Genomic DNA, 24,389 nt, shown 5'->3' with positions numbered 1-24,389 from the left:
CAGTTTCATTTGGAAGGAAATTTGATGTCAGATGTCACGCAATGGAGCAATCCAGAATGCATTCAGGGAGGTTTGACGGATATTTTCTTTACCGATGGGTCCAAGAATGAAATAGGGTCTGGAGACGGACGGTACTTAAACGATAGTAATAGGTATCACTATACTATGGGGGAATGGCAACTGTTTTCCAAACAGAAGTTTTTGCCATCCTGAAAGTAGCCGAATGGATAATCGAGAGGAGATGGAGCGGGAAACAGATTGGAGTCTTTAGTGACAGTCACGCTGCATTGAAGGCCCTGGAGAACGCGAAGCAAACCTCAAAGATTGTTCACGAATGTAAGAAGAAGCTCAATTCTGTCGCAAGACAAAACAGGCTTGCACTTATATGGGTTCCGGGACACTCCGGTGTTCAAGGAAACGAAATCGCCGACGAATTGGCCAACCGTGGATGAGCGGTGCCCCCACAGGGGCCAGAGCCAATAATCGGAATCAGTTCCGCGGGAATCAAGAATTGGATCAGCGATTATGCAGGCAATCTACATAAAGAGCGATGGTCCGGTCTGGAGCGCTGCAGAACTGCAAAGTGTTTTGTGACAAGTCCGAACAGAAAACTGTCAAACTTTCTACTAAAACTTAGAAGGAAAGACATTCGGTTGATGGTCGGCATCATTACAGTACACAACCCAAGGGGTCAGCATATGACCACCATTGGAATCATCGAGGACCCGCTATGCCTGTCATGCTTGGAGGAGGCGGACAGCACTGAACACTTTCTCTGTGAGTGTCCTGCCTTTGCTAGAGCACGGCTACGAGTATTGGGTTCCGATGTCATGAGAATGAGTAATTTTCTTTCTCTAAAACTGGAGGATATTTAAAGATTTGCCAAAGAATCTGGAAACTTCTCACAGGACTAACTATCTCTATCTCTATTCTTTCCTATATCGTTCTCTGATAATTTTCTCCTTCCCTCCTTGACTATCTACCCCCTTTCAAGAGCTTTAAATACAATGGGCTCTTTAGCCTGAGTGTTTTAGGAGCCACCAAATCTCCTGGTGCTCCTTGGCTCGACCTTTTCAAATTTCATTTCAATTTCATCGTCAACATCAAAAAAATTGTGTTTTTCTTTGATTTAAAAAAAAAACACATGGGTGCGTCGAATATGGGCAACCTAGTATAGATTTACGTAAAGTATGCTCAAAGTAACATTACATTTACTAGAGTTATACACATTATATAATGTATCCATTAGTAAATAGGTTGGTCCAAAGTTTGTTTCCAAATCTTTTAGAGCCTTTGTAGAAGTCTGTCAATAATTTCTCTAGTTAAGCTATTCTCAGATTTCACTTGCTGGCGCACCCTACTTATGAATATGCATTTTACCTTGAATAGAATACACTAGGGATTTCTCGATTAACCTTGCCAAATCTTCGTAAATAACGTTGATTTATCTATTATTGTATTAATTGTTTTTATAATATATATAGTATATAGATATGAGACGTATATTTTTGAACCGCAAGATTACCTATAGAATGAATGTCAGTATTATTGAAGTTTAGGTAATGTAGAACACGAGTCACGTATGTATGTCAGTATAGGTCCTTAAATCTGTATTGCCTTTTGCATTCGTTTTGTAAACTCACCAGTTATTTGACTACATTTAAAAATTTGCTTGATAATATCTTTTGCATGTGAATTTGATATGTTCGTAGAGGCTGTCGTAGCTGTTAATGCTGATGATGTGCTGCTACTGTCGCAATTTGCTGTTATTGATTCATTTCTTGTCGAACATTTTTGTATTGTATTGGTATTATCCGTCAAATCTGGACTAATTCTATCAACATTATCTTTGTATTTGGAATTATCATTATTACTGCCTTCAGTCAAAACTGTATCAAGTGGCTCACTTGGCGTAAAATTGGCACTTTTACGACTGGGATCATTGTCGTCACTATAATATGTCTCGTCAAATAGCTTGCAGCTAGCCGTATCGCCAGGCTTATTGAAATGCTGTTGATCACTGCCGTGAACTATGCCACTTTCGCTGACACCACTTCGGCTATTAAAAAAAGTTATTTCGGTGATTGATTGTTCTGCTTTCGTGTTCTCCATCAAATTAACATGTTTTGGAGAAACTGAAGTAGTCGGCTGCTGTTTGTCCTTGGGCCGACTGTTATCTTTATTGTTCATTGGTGGCTCTCCGCTTTCATCATTACTGCTCCCATTTTCTTTCCACTCTAATTCATTACAGTTGTTATAACGCTGATTTCCAAGTGCTTGTTTCATGACATTTTGTAATCTCAGCTCTTTATATATTCTTGTAAACGTACAAAGGCCATCACTGATGACAACATCGGCGTCTTGATGCCCTACAAAATTGCTTTCCTGACTATCGTTGACATCGGCAGTGGAACATTTACTTTCATTCACTTCGGCATCGCCTGTTGGGACAAAGCCATTGGGAAGCCCATCCTTTTTTGTTTCGCTTTCCACGAAGGCACCGACGTCTGTTCCGAAAGCTGCAATCACCTCCGTATCGATGTTCACTTTGACATTTGCTGTTGTGTGCTCCAAAAGGTTTTTCACTTTACAGATATGTTCAACAGAAAAGGCATGTTGCTTCATATTCACTTGCGGGAGTTGGCATAAATCACAGTCACCTAATTCAAATCCAGTATGTGTATTGATGCTAGTACTGACATCCGGGACGAAACTGATATTACACTTACTGCCATATGACTTGGTGGATTTTATCACATTTTTATGCAATATTCCACCTTCTCTGTTATATTGCGTAGCGTCCTCGTAGTTACTATCATCGGAAATTGCGGTAAAGCGTTGATTGCGAGATTTTTTATCTTTAGCGCGAGAGTTTTGGAACCAAACCTGTTAAATACATAAAAAAAGATAGTATTTATAATAACTATTTTTTCTAAATTTGTTTAACAGTAAAGTTTTTCGACCTTCACCGAGCCGAACGACTTCATGTCATTCGTGTCTGACAGAAAGGATCTATAACTCTATAGCCTATAGTCATATTGCTCGATAGCTCTGATTTTGTAATAGTGCTTTACAACTCGTGATCTCAGTAGTAGGAGTCTTATAACTCTGCTAAATCGAACATCGCGAGAACTCTTAACATTTTTATGATCGCTTGGATTACGAGTTATCGTGATTGTAATCTGAATTAAGACAGTTTTTTTTTTTAAATTTGGGTGCTTCGAATTTTTTTTAGAGTTATGCCCAAATAATTTTTTTTCCGAATATGCCAGGAATAATGTCGAAATCGGATGAAAATTCGTTTTAAGATATACATATAACATTAAATAGTCCTTTAGTTCATAATTCCGTCCAAAATCGGGGAGGTTTCACTTATCTAATTTGTAGTGTCTTTGTTTTTTTGTAGTCCAACAGAACATTTTGAAAACGCGGGAGTAAAAAAAAAGACAAATTTAAACATTTTTATGTAAATTGGAGGATAAGCTCTAAGATAACTGATTAATTAATGGAATACAGTTTTTTTTGTAATAGCGGTCACGAAAGGCTTCTTATTAAAACAATCTACCGTTCGGAGACAGCATATAATTGAAGGTCGCTCCATTTGTAGGACAACATCAAAATGAAGACCACAAATGCGAGGATAAGCTTAACTAAACCTTTAACAAAGGATCTTAGCGCCATAATATATACAGTTTGAGGCTCAAGCTCTTCGAATTTAGAATTTAAAAGAAGGTAGGCCCTTGAATGAATGAATACAATTTTAGGGTAGCACTTCGACCTCATGGCCTTTGTGCCCTCTACTCATCACAGCACCGCATGCAAACCCAGTTCCCTTAATAAATTTCAGATAGAGGTGGGTTGAGCTGACGGCATGTGCCTTTCGTCTTCCTTCTCAACCTTCTCTGTGCTATAGCGCCACATTCAAGAACTTATTACTTACTTATTGGAATTTTCGAGAATTGATCTAAACCTAAGGAAATTGTCGAAACTTCGTTTAATTATACCTCTCAGCGAGAACTTCGCTTGACACGGCCCTATAATTTAGTGCTAGCTAAAATCTCTTAGCCTTAGGTCTTCACTTCTAACCTTGTTGGTGTGCTGTCCCACAGCAAGGAAGGGTTGTCCTATTAGTAGCTGGGCCTCAGGCCCCTAACCAATGCATCCGCTACTTCGTTCCAAACTATACCCCTAAGTCCTGGGACGCATATGAGCCGGATGCGATTGTGCGTTTCTAAGAAATTCAATTTCCCCATGCAATCAAGGACCAGTGAGGACTTAACCTTACAGGATGACAATGCCGCCTGCCTGTCGTTCGGAATCGCAATTCGCTCATTTGGCTTTGAAATGCGCCTATACCAGTGCAGCGTAAAATCGTGGAGTTTCCTTTAAAGTGCATGTGTACTCCAGTTTACTATATCATCTAGTTCAATTCTGAACTTCTTCTCAAATTTAATGACAACCCTTGGTAGATGTGTAAGTGGGAGCTGCATCACTTTTGCTTTACGAAAACCTTTCCTAGTCATTTTCAACAGGGTACGCTTGACTGATTGCTGAATAACTATGTGAAGAGATGTCAACATCGCCCCCGTGAGTCATCCGCATACTAAGCGCTGAAGTTAAGTCAGTGCTGCCTGCTCAGTCGAAATAATGGCCCTCAATACCCACACGACTGCTCCAGATGATATCATTGGCCTAATTATCATGATGTACATCCATCTCAGGATTATTGGATTTCCCTGCTAAACGTTTGCAGATTCTTTCATACTTTGAGGAAGGTTACGGAAAAACCGTGCTTCCAGTTAGTTAAGCCAAGATACTTAACTTCGCCGACCAATCCGTTAACAACTCCATCCATGCTGATTTCCCACATTCCTGAAAGGACTATTTTCCTGGTGAAAGGAATGATGGCTCTTTTGGACCGATCCACCCAGCGCATCATCTCTTCGTTAGGCTTAAATCCCTTTGCATTATGTCGGAAAGAATATTCTCGAACTTGCTATAACTACAATGTCATCCGCGTATATACACATTATTAGCCTCCCCCAGAGCGGACACACTTTACTTGTTTACACTTACTTACACATTTTGGCGTTGCGGTTTCAGCTAGACTTTTCTGTAGCAATCCATTTGCAGATAGGTCTCTGCACGTTCCTCTCTTACTAAATCAATAAGCATGTTTTCTAATTTCACTTTATGAATGATCAAGAAGACGAATCAAAAAATATTGAAGAGCGTATTTAAACTTTAATAACAGATTGTATGTATATATATATATATATATATATATATATGTTATACATGTATATACATATATATGTGTTATATCCACATACACTACCTTGGAAAATTAAATTAATTATTAGCAAAGTGGAATAAAATTCATGCAATTATTTTCTGAATCGATACTTCACTTTACTGATTTTAAGTATACAATTTCAACGTCAATATACCGTATAGATATCAAGATTAAATTGTTCTTCATCTGAGATATTCCAATATGTACGTATTTATATGTTTAGTATCTAATTTGTAGTGTGTCCCATTTTCATATTACATTATTTCACTTATTACCTATCATTAAACAAATATAACCATTCTATTTTATTCAAGTTCTAGATTCACCAAATTATCAAAGAATAAGCTATTTTCATATTTAAATTTTCAAGCGCGCTACGCCAATTTTCATACTAGATTTATATTTGAGCAACGGAGTATAGGGACGAAATTTTTCTTAAGAATTTGTCAGGAGAAATATATTTTATAGATTTAATATTTCCTTTGGCTTAATGAGATGTGTCATGGATATAAACCCATATTATTCTTAACTCGTGGATCAAAATGTTTACCTTAAGAAATCGCATCCTGGCGATAAACTATTTTCTAAATTCAGCAAAGAGTTGAGACAGCAAGTTAACGTAGCAAACGTTCAGGTTTATGATCACTTCATCAACGGCAACATATTACATTACTAAAACAAAAAAGGAAATAAAAAATCAAGTAAATGAAATAGAGCACTAACTCAAAATGTGACAATAACTGGAAAATATAAGGTTGTCAAAAAAGTCTTGCGGTATTTTTATTGAATTTTCAATTGTTCATAAAATTGGTTATAATAATGCGATTTAAGTCAAATATGCGCCGTTTTGTTCGATGACGAGTTCCCAACGAGATACCAACTTCATAATGCCCCTCTTATAGAAGCTCGCTTCCCTATTGTCAAAAAACTGGGAGAGCCAATTTTCACAGGACTCTCTTGAGGACAACTTCCGACTACCAAGCTCGTTCGCCATGGACAGAAATAGGTGGTAATCACTTGGTGCGAGATCCGGACTATACGGTGGATGCAAAAGAACCTCCCATCCGAGCTCCTGGAGCTTCTGGCACGTCACCAAAGATGTGTGTGGTCTGGCGTTGTCCTGATGGAAGACAATTCGGCCTCTGTTGATCAAAGATGGCCTCTTCTGCATGAGTGCTGCATTCAAGCGGTCCAGTTGTTGACAGTACAGGTCCGAATTGAGCGTTTGGCCATAGGGGAGCAGCTCATAGTGGATGATTCCCTGCCAATCCCACCAAACACACAGAAGAACCTTCCTGCAGGTCAATCCAGGCTTGGCCACCGTCTGGGCAGCTTCACCGCTTTTCGACCACGACCGTCTGCGCTTCACGTTGTCGTAAGTGACCCACTTTTCTTCGCCAGCCACCATCCGCTTCAAGAACGGGTCGATTTTGTTGCGATTCGCATGCATCCATATGGGCAAAAATGTTTTTTTGCGTCAAGTCGTGTGGCACCCATACATCGAGCTTCTTTTTGAATCCAAGCTTTTTCAAATGGTTTATAAGTCTTTCGATCAATTCAGCGATTTTATCGCAATTTTTGACGACAGGCCTTCCGGACCGTGGCGCATCTTCGATCACCTCTGCACCAGAACGAAAACGTTGAAACCATCGATGTGCGGTGGAAATGGAAACTGTATCGGGTCCATAAACTGCACAAATTTAATTGGCAGCCTGAGATGCGTTTTTGCCTTTATCGTAGTAGTACTGTAAAATATGCCGTATTTTCTCTTTATTTTGCTCCATGTTTGCGACGCTATAACTCACGAACGACTAAAAGCAAACAACAATTAATCAAACACGTGTTAGCACGTGAAAAGAGCTTTCCAAAAAGCTTTAGCGTGAACCGATGCGACGAATACAACTAGAACTACGCGCTTGCAAAGACAAGCTTGCGGAAATACCGCAAGACTTTTTGGACAACCTTATAAATGAAACATTTTAACGCTAAAAAACTTAAGAGGTAAGTGTTCATTATAGTAATGTAAATTATAATCAACTCTTTAATACTTATAGTAACCTATTATATATAATATATATATAATTGGCGCGTACACCCTTTTTGGGTGTTTGGCCGAGCTCCTCCTCCTATTTGTGGTGTGCGTCTTGATGTTGTTCCACAAATGGAGGGACCTACAGTTTCAAGCCGACTCCGAACGGCAGATATTTTTATGAGGAGCTTTTTCGTGGCAGAACCTATTACTGCAGCTATAATTATGGCGAAATAATTTAAAATAAAATCCGCGTTGTCTCTAAGAGTGTTTAAATAAAATCCAACCTGATACACAATATTAAACAAGAAAGAGTCTAAGTAAGGCCCTGGCTGATGACACTCTCTTAGTTCTTAAATATAATATAATAAATATATTATATTAATGTACCCAATAGTAATGAATATAATAAAAAAAATACTTTTTTTTTTATTTTCGACTCCTGGACGAAGTCCATCCGCGTTATTTCATTAGGAGGCATATAATTTATTTCGCCCTCAAACTTGTCTAGAGGACAATGCAACTCAACTGATGGATTAAGTGGAGTATAAAATAAAAAAGTCCGTTTTCAATAGGAAGAAGGTCTAAGGCAGATAAGCGTACAATAAATTTGGACCGAAGCCAAAGACAGACCTTCAAAGGTACTAGAATCACCCCAGGACAAACTTTTAAAATCGGAGACTCAAGGGAGGTCAGAGGTGTCAAATGCTACCTATTTTATCTTAATGAATGTGTGACACCACAGGATGCCGAATTTAAATGTTCAGATCGCATGAAACGAGGTGCCCTTGAGACTAGTCCTTTGTACAGCAGTCCTGCTAAAAAAATGCGAAGCAAAGTATAAGATCTGCCTGAACCCATGATCAAGTATTTAAAATAATAATACATATTTAAATGGAAACCTAGCGTTTGCGCACAAATAATATAATAAGACATATCCCGAAGGTCATGTCGTGATTTTCGTGGAATGTTATGCTTTACTTACTTGTACTACGCGTTTTTTCAGGTTTACTTTTTTTGCGATTTCCTCAAGCATTTTTCGACTCGGATTTGATTCATTTTGGTAGCATTCATATAAAAAATTTAGTTGCTCTGGCAGTATTGTAGTTCGTAGTCGCTTGCTTTGTTGTTTTTCGGCAATACCAGCTCCTGGCTTTGCTGATGGTGGTCCAACAACTGATGAATTATTGTTTGAATTTGGCGACGATGATGGTGTTTCAGAAAATAGCATTTTATCCATCGCTGTCGCACCGCTACTGCCGTCAGTATCCGTTTGTACCAGGTTGTCACTGTTATGTTGAGTCGTTTGTGTAGGTGTTTCAATTGTGTTAGCATCAAGAAAATCCTTTAAATTGTGTATATATGTCTCGACGTTGCTGATTGCTGATAGAGTTGTTGTAGCTTTTTTTGTTAGTGGCGCTGTCGACTGAGTTGCCAAAGATGATGCTTTACGCTTTGTATGATTAGACTTTTGGTTTTTCCCAAATTTTCCACTGTCTTTACTCACATCCTTACGCTTATGGTCCTCATCCATACAAGTGAATTTAACTTGCTGCTGCGATAGTAGATTCGCTTCAGGATTGATCCCGCCTGAAATCTCCATTGTGCTTGTAGCCTCGTGAAAACTGCCTCTCCTTCCTTTAATGGTATTTTTCGTCGATTTCCGTTTCTTATAGCTCAAATTACTTTCGATTTTCCTATTATTGTCGTCATTATGATCAGTAGCACAACTATGAGCGTCGTCAGCTTCCATACCATTACTATTTCTGTCGTTATCGTCATTGTTATCTTCGCCATCTGAAAGCCCAATATTGCTACTGAGTACCTCTAGGGAGTTTTTTGTTAAGTTGGAATCTAACATAACAAAGCCACCCTTAGATGTATTTGTTTCTCGACTATTTGAAGATAGGTTATTTATATGTTGGTACTGTGCTGTCAATGAATGCGACGCAGACGTGTGGTCATTTATTCGTGGGTTCGAGGCATCTAACTGAAAAAACTTTTTTGATTCATTCAGTTGATAATATTGCAATAGGAAATCTATATGGGGTTTGTTCTCTGATTCAAAAGCACCTGAAATAGATTGCATTGCCCCCATTTGTTGTTTACGTTCATTTTTTTGATAGTACTGGTATAAAAAATCATAATTGCTTCGCTTCCGCAACTCGCATTGGTGATAAAAATTTGCGAGAAACTCCATCTCTAACTCTGGCTCGTGTGCTTGCTGCTGTTGCGATTGAAATTGTTGCTTTAGTTCTTTACTACTTTCGTTCTGCATGAAATACTGGTACAAAAAATCATATTTCCTTGGAGTTGAAAAAGGTAATGATATTGGATTAGTATCGATATCACCAGTGCCGCCAATCGATGACATATCATCCGTTATAGAAGATGTTTCGGAACATTTACGCTTTTTCGCCGACGGTTGGCCCTGTTGCTGTAGCAGTTGTTGTTGCTGCTGTTGGTGGGTAGCATTTGCTGCTGCTACCTGTTGTAAACTCTGTAATATACTGCCAAATGTGCCATATGTGTCTGGCATACTCGAAAGCTGGGATGTAAACAAGCCGGGGTTCATTAAATGAAGCAACTGATGTTCCCGAAAATGTTCATAGAACCCGAAATGTATCTTACATTTTTCGCATTCAAATTTCGACTTGTGAGCTTGACCCTGCGGTGACAACTCAGTGCTATCGTTCCGCTCTCGTTGGGATTGCGGCGGTGTCGGAGTAGTGGATGGACTAAAATCGGTAATGGACATTGACGATTTCCCAAATAAATGCTGCGGTGATGTGTTGTGCAACACATTTAATCCAGTAGATGTCGCGCAGGGTGAAATACTGGAATCAGTAGCACTATTTGTTAAATTATGGCTCGTTGTAACGGCAGATCCGTGTTGTTGATGATGTAATTGAGCAACCGCATTGCCACTATTTATGTCAATGGAAGAATTTGAGTCTTCAGAACTGAGATTTTGTGCGATTTGTGCAGCGGCTATTTGCGCCTTGGCCGATTTTTTATTGTTTTCTTCTTTGAAGCAGTGATTCTTTTGGTGACGTATCAGTTCATAGTATCGCTGGAATGCCAAGTTACACTTCTTGCAAGCGTAGTTTATATTGTGTTTTTTCTCCTCTGTTTCGTAAAGGGAATTGTTTGGCTGGTTCTCATAAATCTTTCGCTGTTTTTGGCGGGCATTCTAAATAATACGAATTTAATTAGGTTATGGATTACATAGGTGTAGAGTAAGTAAGTAGAGTGTTTCGCGTAATACTTGTACGTGATAGAGGTAATACGTTCATATATTAAATTACTTTCTTGGGTCTATGTACTCATACTTATACCCATTTGTCGATTTTTTTCGAATTTTTAGGCTTAAACTTTGATCAGCTTGAAAACTCTATGTTTGACTTTATAAAATATTCATCACATATATACTATATTTATGATGTGATGGAACTAAACAATGTTAACTGCTGGCGAGTAATTTAATTGAGCTTCTTGCTTCCTACAAATGGGCGAACTTAGCTTGAAAGCGGATTCCGTTATAGCGTAAGTTGTTTAAATGCAAGATGTAGCTGGGCAAAACAGAATTGATATCGTTTTTTGGGGTAATGCCTCGGATAAGCCATAAACTCATCAACTATTTATCCTATTTCTTTATGCTACGATGTAAATCAAAATAATGTCTTACCTGAAACCAGACAACAATAACACGTGGGGAAAGCAACAAAAGCTTGCTTAAATACTCCAAATCACTATCCTTTGGATAAGAGTTATTCTCAAAGAATTCCTGTAGTACCTTGATTTGATAGTCCGTGAAGCGTGTACGATTTGCTCGCTTCCCGCTGGATGTAGACGACGCATTCGATGAATTCGAGTTCGTATCAAACTGTGAAGATGGAGAGTTTTTTTCGAATGACTTGCTAGTTTGGAAATTTTTTGGTGGACCCATATTATTTCCGTGTATGGTTGCAACATTTATGCTAGTAAGGTTTTGGCTAAGAGGCAAATTGTCAAGTTGTTGATTTAATAACTCATTGATGCTCGCAAAGTGTGTCGAGACGATCGAAGACGTGTTCGGTGATTGAGGTCTTGAAAGTATATCCGAACTACCGCTTTCTGATTTCGTTTCGTAGCTGTATAGATTGATATGCTGCTGTGTACCTTGGTTCGATTGTGATTGTACATGTTGCTGCTGTAACATGGATGCAACTGCTGTACCTATCATTGTATGATCTTGCATTTCAATAACTTGCTGCTGTTGGGGGTCAACCGCTGCTACGGCTGATATACGTTGTTGTCGCTGATGAAGAAGCAATGCCGACGCTGGACTTAACAAGTGTTTATCATTGCTATCTTTATGCTGCTGCTGTTGTTGCTGTTGCTGGGAGTGTGGAGCGTCAGTTGTGCAGTGGTCCTCAACCCTCTCATTGATCGGTTCATTTTTCATATCGATTGATATCGGAGAATCGCCACATGTGCTTGGAATAGTAGCGGCATAAGATACATTTTCGGTATCTTGACCTTTTGTTTCGGATATTTTATGCTGCTGCTGTTCCTGCTGTTTCGTAAGGTTGAACTATATAAAGAGATGCCAAGTGAAAAATATTTAATTTTCATTGGTGTAGAGTGTGAACAAATGAGTATGATTTTAACAGTATTAAATATGCATGTACTGCTAATTGTAATACTTGCCGAAGCCAGATTCAGCTCTTCATTTAACGGCGTTACTTTAGCTTGTCCAGTACGCTCATATTCTTCTAAATTTAATGTAGTAGATGGTGGATTGTTGAAGTTGTAGGGAGAATCTTTGTTTCGTTGACGTTCCTTAAACAGCGTATTCCGAAACCAATGCTTAACGACCTTTTCCGCAGAATAAAAATAGTTCCATTTATATGTGACCGCATTAAAAAAAAAATCTAGTCAAACATTGTTATTTAAATTATATATTTTCTTCACATACAAATGTGTATAATTTCGAACTGTTACAAATATAGATTTAAGTTTATTTCGACGCGCCGATTGGAGACTCAAACTTTCATATTCCTGGGTTGGCAAAAATCCTCTTAACAAACCCTCCAAGTGGGTGCTAGCCGGGCAATTGACATCACCCTTTCCTTGATAGACCGAATTGTGATCTTTTGGAGCGTGTCCATGATCATAGTGCGACCTGCCAAGAGATGCGGTGTGTCTAGCAAAGACGAAAGAAAGCTCGCATATGGTATGATCATGCAAATACATTCATAAGTCGTACATATATACATAGCTTTGGGGTGCCTGGCAGAAGGCATAAAATGTAACGTCGGTGAATTTATAAGCCGCGTCGCCAGTGACTGCACTTCTTCTGGGATTGGAGCAAGTGCCAGCAGTTGTAATACTACTGCCACTATAAAGAGTTGCCAGAGTCCCTGTAGACTCGGGTCGCAACTCCTACAACAACGCCAGCATGCTGCAACGTAAGGATGCCATAGTCCCAGCAGATTTTGATCACGAAAGCGTTGCGATCATCACACCGCCGATGAGGAGCCTCTTCTGTGTTCTCCTGGCGAAGCTGCCAAAGCCAGCTCCTCCATAATGGAGAAGAGGTTTAGAGCCAAGCCGAGCAAGAAGGGACTTAGAGCGAAAGCTCAATACAAGGCGGCGTTCAAACTCGTGCACTCGTCTGGAATACCGGACCGACCATTTGAAGACGGAGAATGATAGGTTCATCTGGGCAAAAAACAAAGGTGAGGAAGGTCGTGCATACTTCAACGATAAAAAATGGTGCGAGGCCTCGGATACGAAGTTTGCAAACCGTACCGAGAAAGAGATAGCAAGCAAACTACAGCGATCAACGGAATGCGAAGGTCCTTCTGGTAAGAGACTGAAACAAAAAGATGATGCTACCGACAAGATAAAACCAATTACGAAAACTAGCAATACCAAATACCCGGAAGCGTCCATGTCTAAAGCAGCTATTTCAGAGATGGTGGCTAACCGGCACTTGATCGTGCACTTGTCGACCACAGCAATTCTCTAGGGTAGATATCGCAAGACAATTGGAAGGTAGTAGAGATGAAACTACTGCCATGATGGCAAAAATGGATGCTGGACCAGATTCTCCAACGACATTATTCGACGGCGCTGGCTGGTTCAGTGAAGTTAAAATCCTAAAATGTATGGATGAGCCGACCCTGAAGTGGTTAAGGGAGATTTTTAAGGGGTTATACGCAGTTATGACTTTCAAAAAAATCGATTTTTTTTATTGCATTTTTGTAATGTACATACAGTAGGTTCTGTTTTTATGCGGTTTTTTTTAAATTACAAAATGCATGTCGACCTATCGGGAATTGTACATATAAACAAGAATCTAAACCAGCTAAGCAAAAACTCATCACAGATTACATCAGAAATGCTAACCCTACAAGTATGGAACCGCCTGCATAACTATCTAGATCAGACGTGTACATTTCCTAAAGTGACGAAAGTGATTTTACGCCAAATCCTAAACGAACGCGCAACATGTGGGTATTGTCTGATTCTATTTCTGACTTAAATTTATTTTTCGATTCTGACGTTTCTTAAATAAAGATATAATTTTCAAAAATACAATATTTTGTTTATGCGATTTTATTTAATTATTTCAGATTCATGCGGTGTATGGAACGTATCTATAGTTATAATATGGGACTAGTGCCCTTTTTTATGCGATTTTATTACATTATTTCAGATTTGTGCGGTTTTAGCATTTGAAACGTATCTATAGTTTTACTATAGAACTAGTAGCTTTTTTTATGCTGTTTTTTTATGCTGTTTTTTTTATGCTGTTTCTGGCGGAACGTATCTACCGCATAAAAACAGAACCTACTGTATATTCAAAAGTATACGCACGAAATTTGAAGTAGATCTAAGCAATACTTTCGGAGTTATACCTAAATATGTAGAGATGCCTCGGCACGTTTTAAGGTAGGTATTGAAACTTTAAACGTGTTTTTTTCAAAACGGCATTTTTCAAGTCGGTGTACACGATATCTCGAAAACGGCTTGTTTGATCGGTCAACCGTTTTAACTCAATCTTTAAAGATACATTTTCTAGTAATTAATCGTTCCTTTTGTAAATCTGATACTTATTTTCCATTTTATAATCAATTTACTACCAAATTTTAACGTAAAAATCGAAATCATTTCTTTTAAAAGCTGCCATTTTGTGAAAATTCACTATTTTGATTAGCCGAACGATTAATTACTAGATAATCTAATATATTAACAAAATTTGTTTGGTTTTTTGATTTCAGATAATCCAATCCTGAGTTACGATGTACACCGTAAATCGTCTTTTTTTAAAGGAGGTTCCAGAAATCGCCTGCAGCGCGCTCTATAATCAACACTTTCATAAATAAAAAATTTTGTTACGTTCTTGAAGGATGCTTTTATAACCGCCAAAAATTTTCAAATTAAAATATTCTGAAGTTTCTTCAGGATAAATCCTTGACAACCCGTCTTTTATTTGCTTCATAACTGCGTATAACCCCTTAAAACGCTCCAAGGCCTATGAGGCGGTGTATTGTTGGAAGTATTATAGTAGACCGTAGCAGTATTCCGGCTCTGCCCAAAACGAAAGTCCTTATCTCTCGATTGGTAAAGCCAGAAGTTGCGTTACGCCTACTACAGCGACAAAAGCCTTATGTACCAACGGGTAATTGGAGGGCGTGGAAAGCCATAAAGCCTCCAAATCATGATATTCTCTACCCACGCTTCGGGGTGTGGAGAGCGTGTTCCTCGCCTCAAAAGGTGGGATCCGAAAGACAAGAACCACAACACGCTAGTGGCAGAGGATATTGAGAAGGACCTCTGATTGGAGCAAATCCATATGTCGCGGGTGCAACGGCTATGGAAACCCAAGGCAAATGCTGAAGATTCTACAAATTAGTCTTTCTTGCAGCAAACTGGCCTCAGCCGAGCTTATCCTTACTTTAGAGGATGGCGACTACGACGTGTCCCTTGTACAAAACGCCATGGTTAGCCTCAGGCGACGTGGTATCCGGGCTAAGGTCACTCAACACTTACATACCGAACCTAGTGGCTAGGGTAAAAACTGTTATACTGGTAAAAAAAGGTGTTAATTCTTATATTCTCAAATCACACTCCTCAGAAGATCTAAATGTTGTAGGGCTAAAAACAAAGAAAATTGCCTCTAACCTACTCCTGACGTCCTGTTACATGCCACACAAAGAAGAAACACCATCTAGAGAGCGTCAAAGGCTGGTGGAAATAGCCAGCAAAACGAAGCATGACCTTGTTATTGGTGTTGACTCCAATATGCATAATTCGGTATGGTGTAGTACCGACATCAACGACAGACGAATTAATTATATAATTCAAAGTCTTGCAAATCGAAGAGAGGAACCGATTTTCGTTGGCGCTAGCTCGGAAAAGGATCTGGATATAACTCTCCTTACTGATGATAAAACTATAATATGATTAGGGACTAGAAGGTTCTGGAAGAAATTCTCAGATCATAATTATAGCAGCTTCAATATTGATTTCCATTTCACAAAAATCAGTAAAGTCCTGAGGAATTCCAGAAACACTAGCTGGGATCATTATGGAAAGACAAAGAGAAGTGACAAAGGAAATGCGAAATAATACACCGATAAATTCGCATGAAGACGTCGAAGTTTTACTCATCTTGTTCCCCAAAAACGCAATCCTCAGACTCCTTGGTGGATAAGGAATTGGGCGCTTGAAGGCAGTATGTTCGCGAAACCCTCAAGCTAGCGAGGTTGGCAGAATGTGAGGCTATTTGAGTAGAATATAGAGATGCTCTTAAGCTTTTTAAAAAAGAAATCCGTGTTACCAAAAGGAACTCCTGGAAGGACTTCTGCGCAGGTATAAAAAAACCCGTTTAAGTGGCAAGGCTTAGAAAACGATTGTCAAATTATTATTCTAACCTTTTCAGAAGGAACATGGTACATGAACCAAAAACAGCGTAGAGTCTCTAGGTGACATCATTAGCACCCACTTTCCATGCTGAGTTGACGTAAGCAATACCGATCCAGCCAGGGTGACAGGGGGATTCACTAAAACAGACGCAATTACCCACGAAAGACTGGATTGGACAGTCAATGTATTTGAATCTTTCAAATCGCCTGGTCTTTCCAGCCGTGATACAAAAAGCTTCACGTGTAGTATAATGGTTGAAGAATATTAACGAGGGATGTTTGAGGCTAAACTATGTTCCGACAAATTGGAGTATTATGAGGGTCGTCTTTGTACCCAAAGCAGGAAAAAGTGGCCATCTGTACTCGATAGATTACATGCCGATTAGTCGTACGTCATTCATTCTCAAAATGTTTGAAAAACTTTTAGCAAACCAGGTTTTGAAGGGACGTGAAAATCACAACACGTATACATTAAGGATCAACGCAGACATACATACTCTGGTCTTTAATGTGTAAAGCTTTGGAATACAAGGAATATGCTTTAGTATTATTGCTGGGGCATTCAACAATGTATTAAGTCGATTGGGTTGAGCATAGTGCACTAAATAATAAGTGCAATAAGCGGATTTAGTGATTTGAAGATTTAGTGATAATGAAACCCTAAAAAATTAGTGGTAGTGCAAATGCCCAACCCTGGTATCAACTAACGCTATTTTAGAAAGCATTAATGGTGTAGAAATGGATCCTGCCATATATTACTGGAGTCTCCTAAACTGCACAAGGGTTGTGGTACTATTTTAACGAGGGAAGCACGTAGAGGTACTCCTCAAGGCAGTGTCTTATTGCCACTTCTCAGGTTGCTAGTCGTATACCAAATACTCACTCGATTTGAAGGTACAGCTCCAAGACTGATCGCATATGCAGATGACGTTGCTATAGTTATTACAGGAAATACCTAGGAGTAATAGTGGGCAATAAATTGACGTGGAAATCTAATGTTGAGGAGGGGGTGAAAAAGGCTACGATTGCTTTATACGCATGTAAAAGGATGCTTGGAAGCACATGGGGGCTCTCACCCGCTCCTATGAACTGGTGCTACACTGCAATTGTTAGATGTATATTTCTATATGGCATATTGGTATGGTGGAAGGCGGTAAGGAAGAAAACATATCTCAGGTCATAGGCACAAGTTCAACGACTCTCCGCGCTGTACATTACGGGACTTAACTACAGGAGCGCTTAGCACCAGTCCTATTTAAGCACTTAATGTACTAGCTCTCCTATTACCATTAGACTTACATATAAAAACAAGCGCTACTTGCAGCGCGGTAAGACTCGGAGATATACATAGGAAGCTGAACAACAAGATGGTACGGTCACAGCAAGATAATCCTACAGGGACCCTCACTGCTCAAAAACAAATCAGACTACACAGTCTCCAACCTTAACTTCAAGAAAGACTTTACGGTACGTTTTCCACTGAGAGCCGAATGGAGGAAAGGGAAGGTGATTTGAAGATACGATATTGAAGTCTACCCTGACTGTTCTAAGATGAACTATGGTGTGGGAGCTGGCTTCCATTCGGAGCCACTCAACCTATCTCAGTCAATTCGACTTCCTGACTCTACCAGCGTGTTCCAGGCAGAACTTTTAGCGATCAGAGAAGCATGCAAATCATTAAAACTCCACAAGGAAGTTGGTGCAAGAGTAGCTATCTTTTCAGAGAGTCAAGAAGCTATCGAGGACTATTTCAGTGGAAATGCTCAACCACTTTAACAACAACTACAACATAATGACAAGTATACTAAATCGGTTATATCATTCGATAGAAGGAACTGCAGAACTTTAGCTAGTACACTAACAGTTGCCTAGTTGCACCAATCCCGAAATCTGGCTCTCCCGAAAACTAGACTATGCTACCTGGGTGCTCTCAGCTTTAACAGGCTAGAATCTATCCCTGAACTGGAGCTTGAGCGACTCCTAAAATTCGCGAACAGTACGCGCATCTTGAGTGACACATACTTTCGCTTAAATGGGACTCTGATGTGGTATCGCTTTGGGCCAAAATGACCTCTGCGGGGCTTCGGCCAGCCCTTATAACCTAACCTAACCTTCATATTCCTGGCATTTTTCACGCTTAATACGTATTAGATGCTCTAATATTATATAGTAATTGCAGTAATTACAACTAAATTTTCTGAATTCATTCGAAATTTGAGTCTTATCTTGCTAAACTAAATATGCTGCTGATTCTTGTTATTGTGGTCTAAATATCGATATTCAAAGGCATAATAACGTCAACGTTAATATAAATATTACTGATTCTGATATAAAAAATAAAAAAGGTAAAAATTATAGCTTTCCCAATATGGACTCATCATTAAAATGCATTCAAGTAAGTCCGTTGTAATTACAATACTTATTGAAGCAATTGAAATATTCAATTACGAAATGAAAAATTATTTCAAACCCCGTTGCTATATTCGTGAAAGTCGTCACAAACTCCTATGCAAGTTACGCCAATACCAAGGATGATAGATTACCAGGCTTGGCCAATCTGCTATGGTCAAAAATAAAATTGTGCGAGCAACTTCAGCTGCCTTGTTACAAGGCTGTCGGCAGTCGATTTCTGCCCGCTCGTTTCTCACGTATTCATAAACTCGTCCATGGCAACGAAGCAACATGAGCGAGGACTGCGCTAATTTTTTCCTTAACATTTCATTTTCATTTTTTTCACAAACAAACCGCCGTAACATCTCCTGTTACGTCAGCCAATCAGCTGATTCTTTCAAATTTGCTGAGAGCCGGTTAACGATCTGATCTTAGCCAACGCTCTGAAATATTTTCACCATTACCGATACGATATAGTTTTGCAAATGGTGAGCACAAATGTCAAAAAATATGCTTCGCATAATTGTATGCTGGGTGCTGCAAAGAAAGCAATTTTGGAATTATTAAATGTATGATCACTGTGAGAAGAACCGTAACGTACGATCAAATTGTTCAAATTGCAGCCGCAAATCCAAGGCAGCTGTGTGTAAAACCCAATAACAAATCTCCACATCATGAAGTCTATTTATATAAAAAAAATTTTGCTGGAATGTTGGTACAACTGTCCCCTATAGTGTCGCAGAGTTTGAGCCTGATCTGTCAATTAGCTTGTTTTTGGCATTTAATTATATCAGTCAGGTGTGCTTTGCGATTTTCACTATGCAAAAAATATCGAACAAAGAATTGGTCTTAAATTTTGTGTTTTGAACGGGATTTAGTGTGTGTAGAGTGTACTTTATCAAAAACACGGGTCTACGAGTGGTGTAAGACTTTTGCAGAGGGCCGAGAAGTCATGGAAGATTTGCCTCGATCCGGTCGCCCATCAACGTCTTCAACTGATGAAAACCTCGACAAAGCCAAAAACATGCTTGAGCAAGTGAATTCGGACCCAACGTTTATCCAATCATCATAACAGATGATTAGATGCGACTATATGAGTTTGACATGCAAACTAGTCAACAAGCGGCTGAATGGTGCTATCCACATGAGCCGTAATCCAAAAAACCACGTCAAAGTCGGTCAATAGTCAAAATCATGCTACTCGTTTTCTTTGATTATCATGGTGTTGTGCACTCGGAATTCGTTCCAAATGGCTCTACGGTAAATGAAAAATATTATTTGGCAGTTATGGGACGTTTGAGAGAGAATGTGCGTAGGAAACGTGCGCCATGATAACGTACCATCTCACAAGGCTCATATTGTGAGCACTTTTTTGACCAAAAACTCGACAAATATATTCGAAAAACCACCGTATTCACCGGATTTAGCCCCCTGTGACTTTTCGCTTCTCCCACAACTTAAATTGCCTCACCGCTGAAGGAGCTGAAGAAGATCTCTTCAATCGCGTTTTAAATGTGCTTTGATGACTGAACTAATCGTTGGTGTATACTTCGAATGGAGCCTATATTGAAGGTGATAAAATAAATTTTCATTATTAAATAATTATTTTGCGTTTTATTGAACAATTCCTGGTACTTTTTTTGCAAAATGTATGTTCGGCTTCGTGCCAATTGATGTCTCACAAGCTTGAAGTGGAATTTCAAGAGCGAGTTCGCCGTGATGTAATTTTAGACAAGCTACGAAAAAATGTTAACATGACCAACTTTTGTAAACAAATATAAAAAGTTTAAAACATTGGAGTTCATTAAAAAGAGAATATAAAGAAAAGAGTTATTTGTAAACAAAACTCTAAAACTACTTTAACGCATCAACTGTCAGAACAAATAAACTGACATAAAAAACCGAATAGCGGTGGCGCGATATATGATTATCTTAACCATCGTTCTTATTAATATGTTTCTCGTCACTCAATGTTATTATGTGCAAGTGTAGAAGTGTTTGAAACGAAATTATTGAATTATTTTATTGCCTGGTATGATCTATAAGTTTATACTTACATAAATACATGGCTGTAAAATATTTTATTTCAAATATTTAATGTATTATATATTTACTAATTCTCAACTTTAGTAGGTATGTACTCTTCACCTATCCCTACAGCGCTACATTTAGGACTAGCCACTTCCTCTTTCTCCACTTTAATAAAGTTAATAATTGTTTCTTTAATGTGGACTTAATCTTAGAAAACAGCAAAAATAAATGATTTTGCAATGAATCTAGTTGATTAAAATTTAATTTAATTATTTGCTCAAACCATTTTGCGAGAGCACAGAGGCCTATATACCTGAAGTGGACTTTTACCTGAATCAAGTTTTGAATGGACATGAATGCTTCAAAGCATATGTATACAGGTTTAACGACGACGACAATAGTTATTGCGACTACTGCGATGGAAACATTTTGGAGGACTGGAGGTTCTCCAATTGAATATAACCTAACAAAACTAGTTCCATCAATGTCCATGAGGTTACAGTTGGTCATACAAGCTTCAGGACGTCACACCAAATATTAACATAAAAAAGTCATGGACATCTTTTTATTTGTTGATATGTGAAAGGAATTTTGTGACTCAGCCGAATATAACATGTTTTATTAATTGCTTGTTTTTTAAACCACTTCAAATAAATAATTTTATTTTTTTCATAAATAGCGAAAAAATATATAATAACTTTGTCTTGTTATAGAATTAAATTAATAAATACATGTACTGCTTTCGAAATCCACTTCAAACTTCGTCAAATATTTTCATATAAAAGGATTTATAATAAGGCAAACTGTATGTATCTTCTGATTTAAAAAAAAAGGTGGTTAAGCACAGAAAAGAAAATAAATCTTACGGCGAAGTTGCAAATATATGTAGCAAATTTAAGTCGAGCAACGCTACCAACGATTGTATAGGGTTTTTCAGTAAGAGCGCTTCAACTTTTGAACTTTTTTGAATAAAACACAAACGGTTTGACTTTTTTAACTAATTTTTTTTTTATTATCGAGTTTGAACATATACATTTAAGTATGAAATTCGATTTCTTTTGCATGAACACCGCGTGCACGTTTTACGAAGTCCAATCGTTGAACCCAATTTTCGACCACTCTTTTGCATAAATCGGCCGAAATTCCAGCAATTTCGTGTTCAATATTGGCTATGAGCTCACAAATCGTCGCCGGCTTGTTACTGTTGACCAATGACTTCACATAACCCCAAAACGGGACGGCTTATTAAATGGACCGTAAAATGGCCGTAATGCTCTTAAAGTAGCAGCAACAGAACGATTATTTTCATAAAAAATTTGCACGATTTGCAATCGTTGCTCAAGTGTGTAGCGTTCCATGATGAAATGTATACTAATGAAGTTTACAAATGACAAGCGAAAAATAAAAAAATATTGCATCGTTCGCCCTCCCTATCGGAAAAAAGTTGAAGCGCACCTATTGAACAACCCTATACAAAGAGGCTAATTTGTATGAAAGTAAAAAGGGAACCGACCGCCCAAAGAAGCTGTCCAGAAGAGATGTAAGCTCCATTTTAAGAGATGTCGACAAAAATTCGAGAATTAGTGCTTAGGATTGGCCGTCTCGACATCCGAAAAAAGTTGTATCCAATAACTATTAAAAGATATCTTAATAATAGCGGATATTTCAACAAGGGAAATTTAACGCGGGAAGAGCTTGCCTTGGATCAATGCCACGACACTTTTAAGCAGTGATTGATAACGGCGGTGGACCTACTAAATACTAAAAGCATTCAAAAAAGCTAGTTTTTAAATGAATAAATTTGTTTTTTTAAGCTTATTGAACTGTATGTAGACTTTTGTCATACCGCTTTTTTGTTATTATAAATTGAAATAATTTTTAAAATGATTGTAGGACTGCAGATAAACGCTGACAAAACTCAAGCTCTCAGAACTTTTTGTTATAAAGGAATTGAAATAATTTTTAAAATGATTGTAGGACTGCAGATAAACGCTGACAAGACTCAAGCTCTCAAAATTAACACCTAATGTAACAAGCATTTTTTTATCTAAAATAAGTCATTGAAAATGTCGTTTTTGTTACTTAGGCTTTATCCTTGACAAATGTGGCGGCTCTTCGGCAGATGTCGTTAATCGGCTTGCTTGGCGCCCTAGGCCCAGTGTCGAACTCAGGCGTCATTTCCCGCGTACAAAACTATTGTACAATAACATAATTTTCGAATTGAATGTACAATACGCACTGTTATCTGTTATACGGATCCGAGACGTGGAATGCAGCACCAAAAGACATTTAGAAAATACATGTGTTTGCCAATAAGAGCTTTCGCCAAATCATCAAATTTGTTTGGCCCAACACAATGACAAATGACAACCTGTGGCACCTGACAAACAGCAACCGATCAATACAAAAATTGTAAAACGTAAATGGAATTGAATTGGCCATACGCTACACAAACCATCCGATGAATTCGCTTGAGGAGCCATTACATGGAACCCACAAGGCAGCCGACGTAGACGAAGACAAAACAGCTTGCAGAAAACTTGTTACGGCCCTTTTCTCCTTAACGCAACGATAGGAACTTATTGAAATAATTTATCAAGAGAAATAATTTATTTTTTTGTAAATTTAGAAATAAATAATATGATCAAATATGAATTCTGAAAAAATGCTACATCAACTGTTTTTTTATTATTGTAGGTATACGTTCTGGAAAATAAGAAAATATGCTGCTGTATAAAGACTTCTACTTATGGTCCAAGCAGCTCACAACTTTCGGGATTAGCTCATGTATCCTCTCGGTAGCTTCCGAACACTTCATCGAGAGCGAGTGAATGTGAGAAGGCGAAGCATCCCAGGATAGCTGGTTGGGCGCTGGGTTTGGGGCCCACCACGTGAAAAATTTTTAATATCTCGCTCAATCGCGCCCACGCCCGACGGAAGAGAAGCACGATGCGACCTACGACCTCTTGGAATGTTCCTATGACCGCTGTCGTCGCCACGAAATAAAAATCGTACCTGGCGACTTCAACGTCAAGGTGGGCAAGGAGGGATTTTTGGTCACACAGTCAGAAAATTCAGCCTGCACAAAGATATATCCGCTAACGCACAGAGGCTGATCAACTTCGCCAGCGCCCGAAACATGGTATTCTGCAGCACCAGATCCCAGAATAAGAAGATGCACCAAGCTACGTGAAGCTAGGTAAGGAAGAGAGACGTATTATCAGAAAGAAAGAACGAGAGGCCGAAATACGTCAGTGCAAAGAGCTTGAGATGCTGACCAATAGAAACAACACTCGAAAATTCTACGAGAAAGTTCGGGGGCTTACAGAAGGTTTTAAGACCGGGGAGTTTTCCTGTAAGAACAAAGATGGCGATTTGGTGACTGACCTCCAGAGTGTACTGAAATTATAACGGGAACCCTTCTCGAACCTGTTAAATTGTGACAGCTGCGCATAGAGAATGTGAAGATCCTATACCCCAATCACTGACGACGAAACTGTCGTTCCGCTACCCGACCATGATGATATGAGAGTAGCTAACACGGCTGAAGAATAACACGGCCATTCAAACATGGCGGTGAAGAGCTGTTAAAGAGCATGCATCAATCAGCTTCTGTGGTTGGATTAAAGCATGCCTGCCGATTAGAATTTATATGTGCCCTGCCCAGGTGTGCCCCTGCCTTTGCCAATTATCGCAGAATTAATCTTCTAAATATCGCATGCAA

At 38.8% G+C, this 24,389-nt stretch overlaps 1 protein-coding gene across 1 annotated transcript in view; it reads right to left on the bottom strand.

Annotated features, from left to right (window-relative positions):
- The window catches only part of LOC128870334 (zinc finger protein 2-like), a 209,100-nt gene that overhangs the window by 87,875 nt on the left and 96,836 nt on the right, over positions 1–24,389 (bottom strand). The window contains exons 6-9 of the mRNA XM_054112944.1: positions 12,018–12,185; positions 11,014–11,901; positions 8,311–10,518; positions 1,644–2,886 (exon numbers count right to left, since the gene is read on the bottom strand). Coding sequence (XP_053968919.1) covers positions 1,644–2,886; positions 8,311–10,518; positions 11,014–11,901; positions 12,018–12,185 — 4,507 coding nt within the window. The remainder of the gene's footprint in view (positions 1–1,643; positions 2,887–8,310; positions 10,519–11,013; positions 11,902–12,017; positions 12,186–24,389) is intronic.

This window comes from Anastrepha ludens, chromosome X, assembly GCF_028408465.1.
Source record: "Anastrepha ludens isolate Willacy chromosome X, idAnaLude1.1, whole genome shotgun sequence".
Taxonomy (NCBI): domain Eukaryota; kingdom Metazoa; phylum Arthropoda; class Insecta; order Diptera; family Tephritidae; genus Anastrepha; species Anastrepha ludens.
This window is presented reverse-complemented; position numbering and strand designations above follow the sequence as displayed.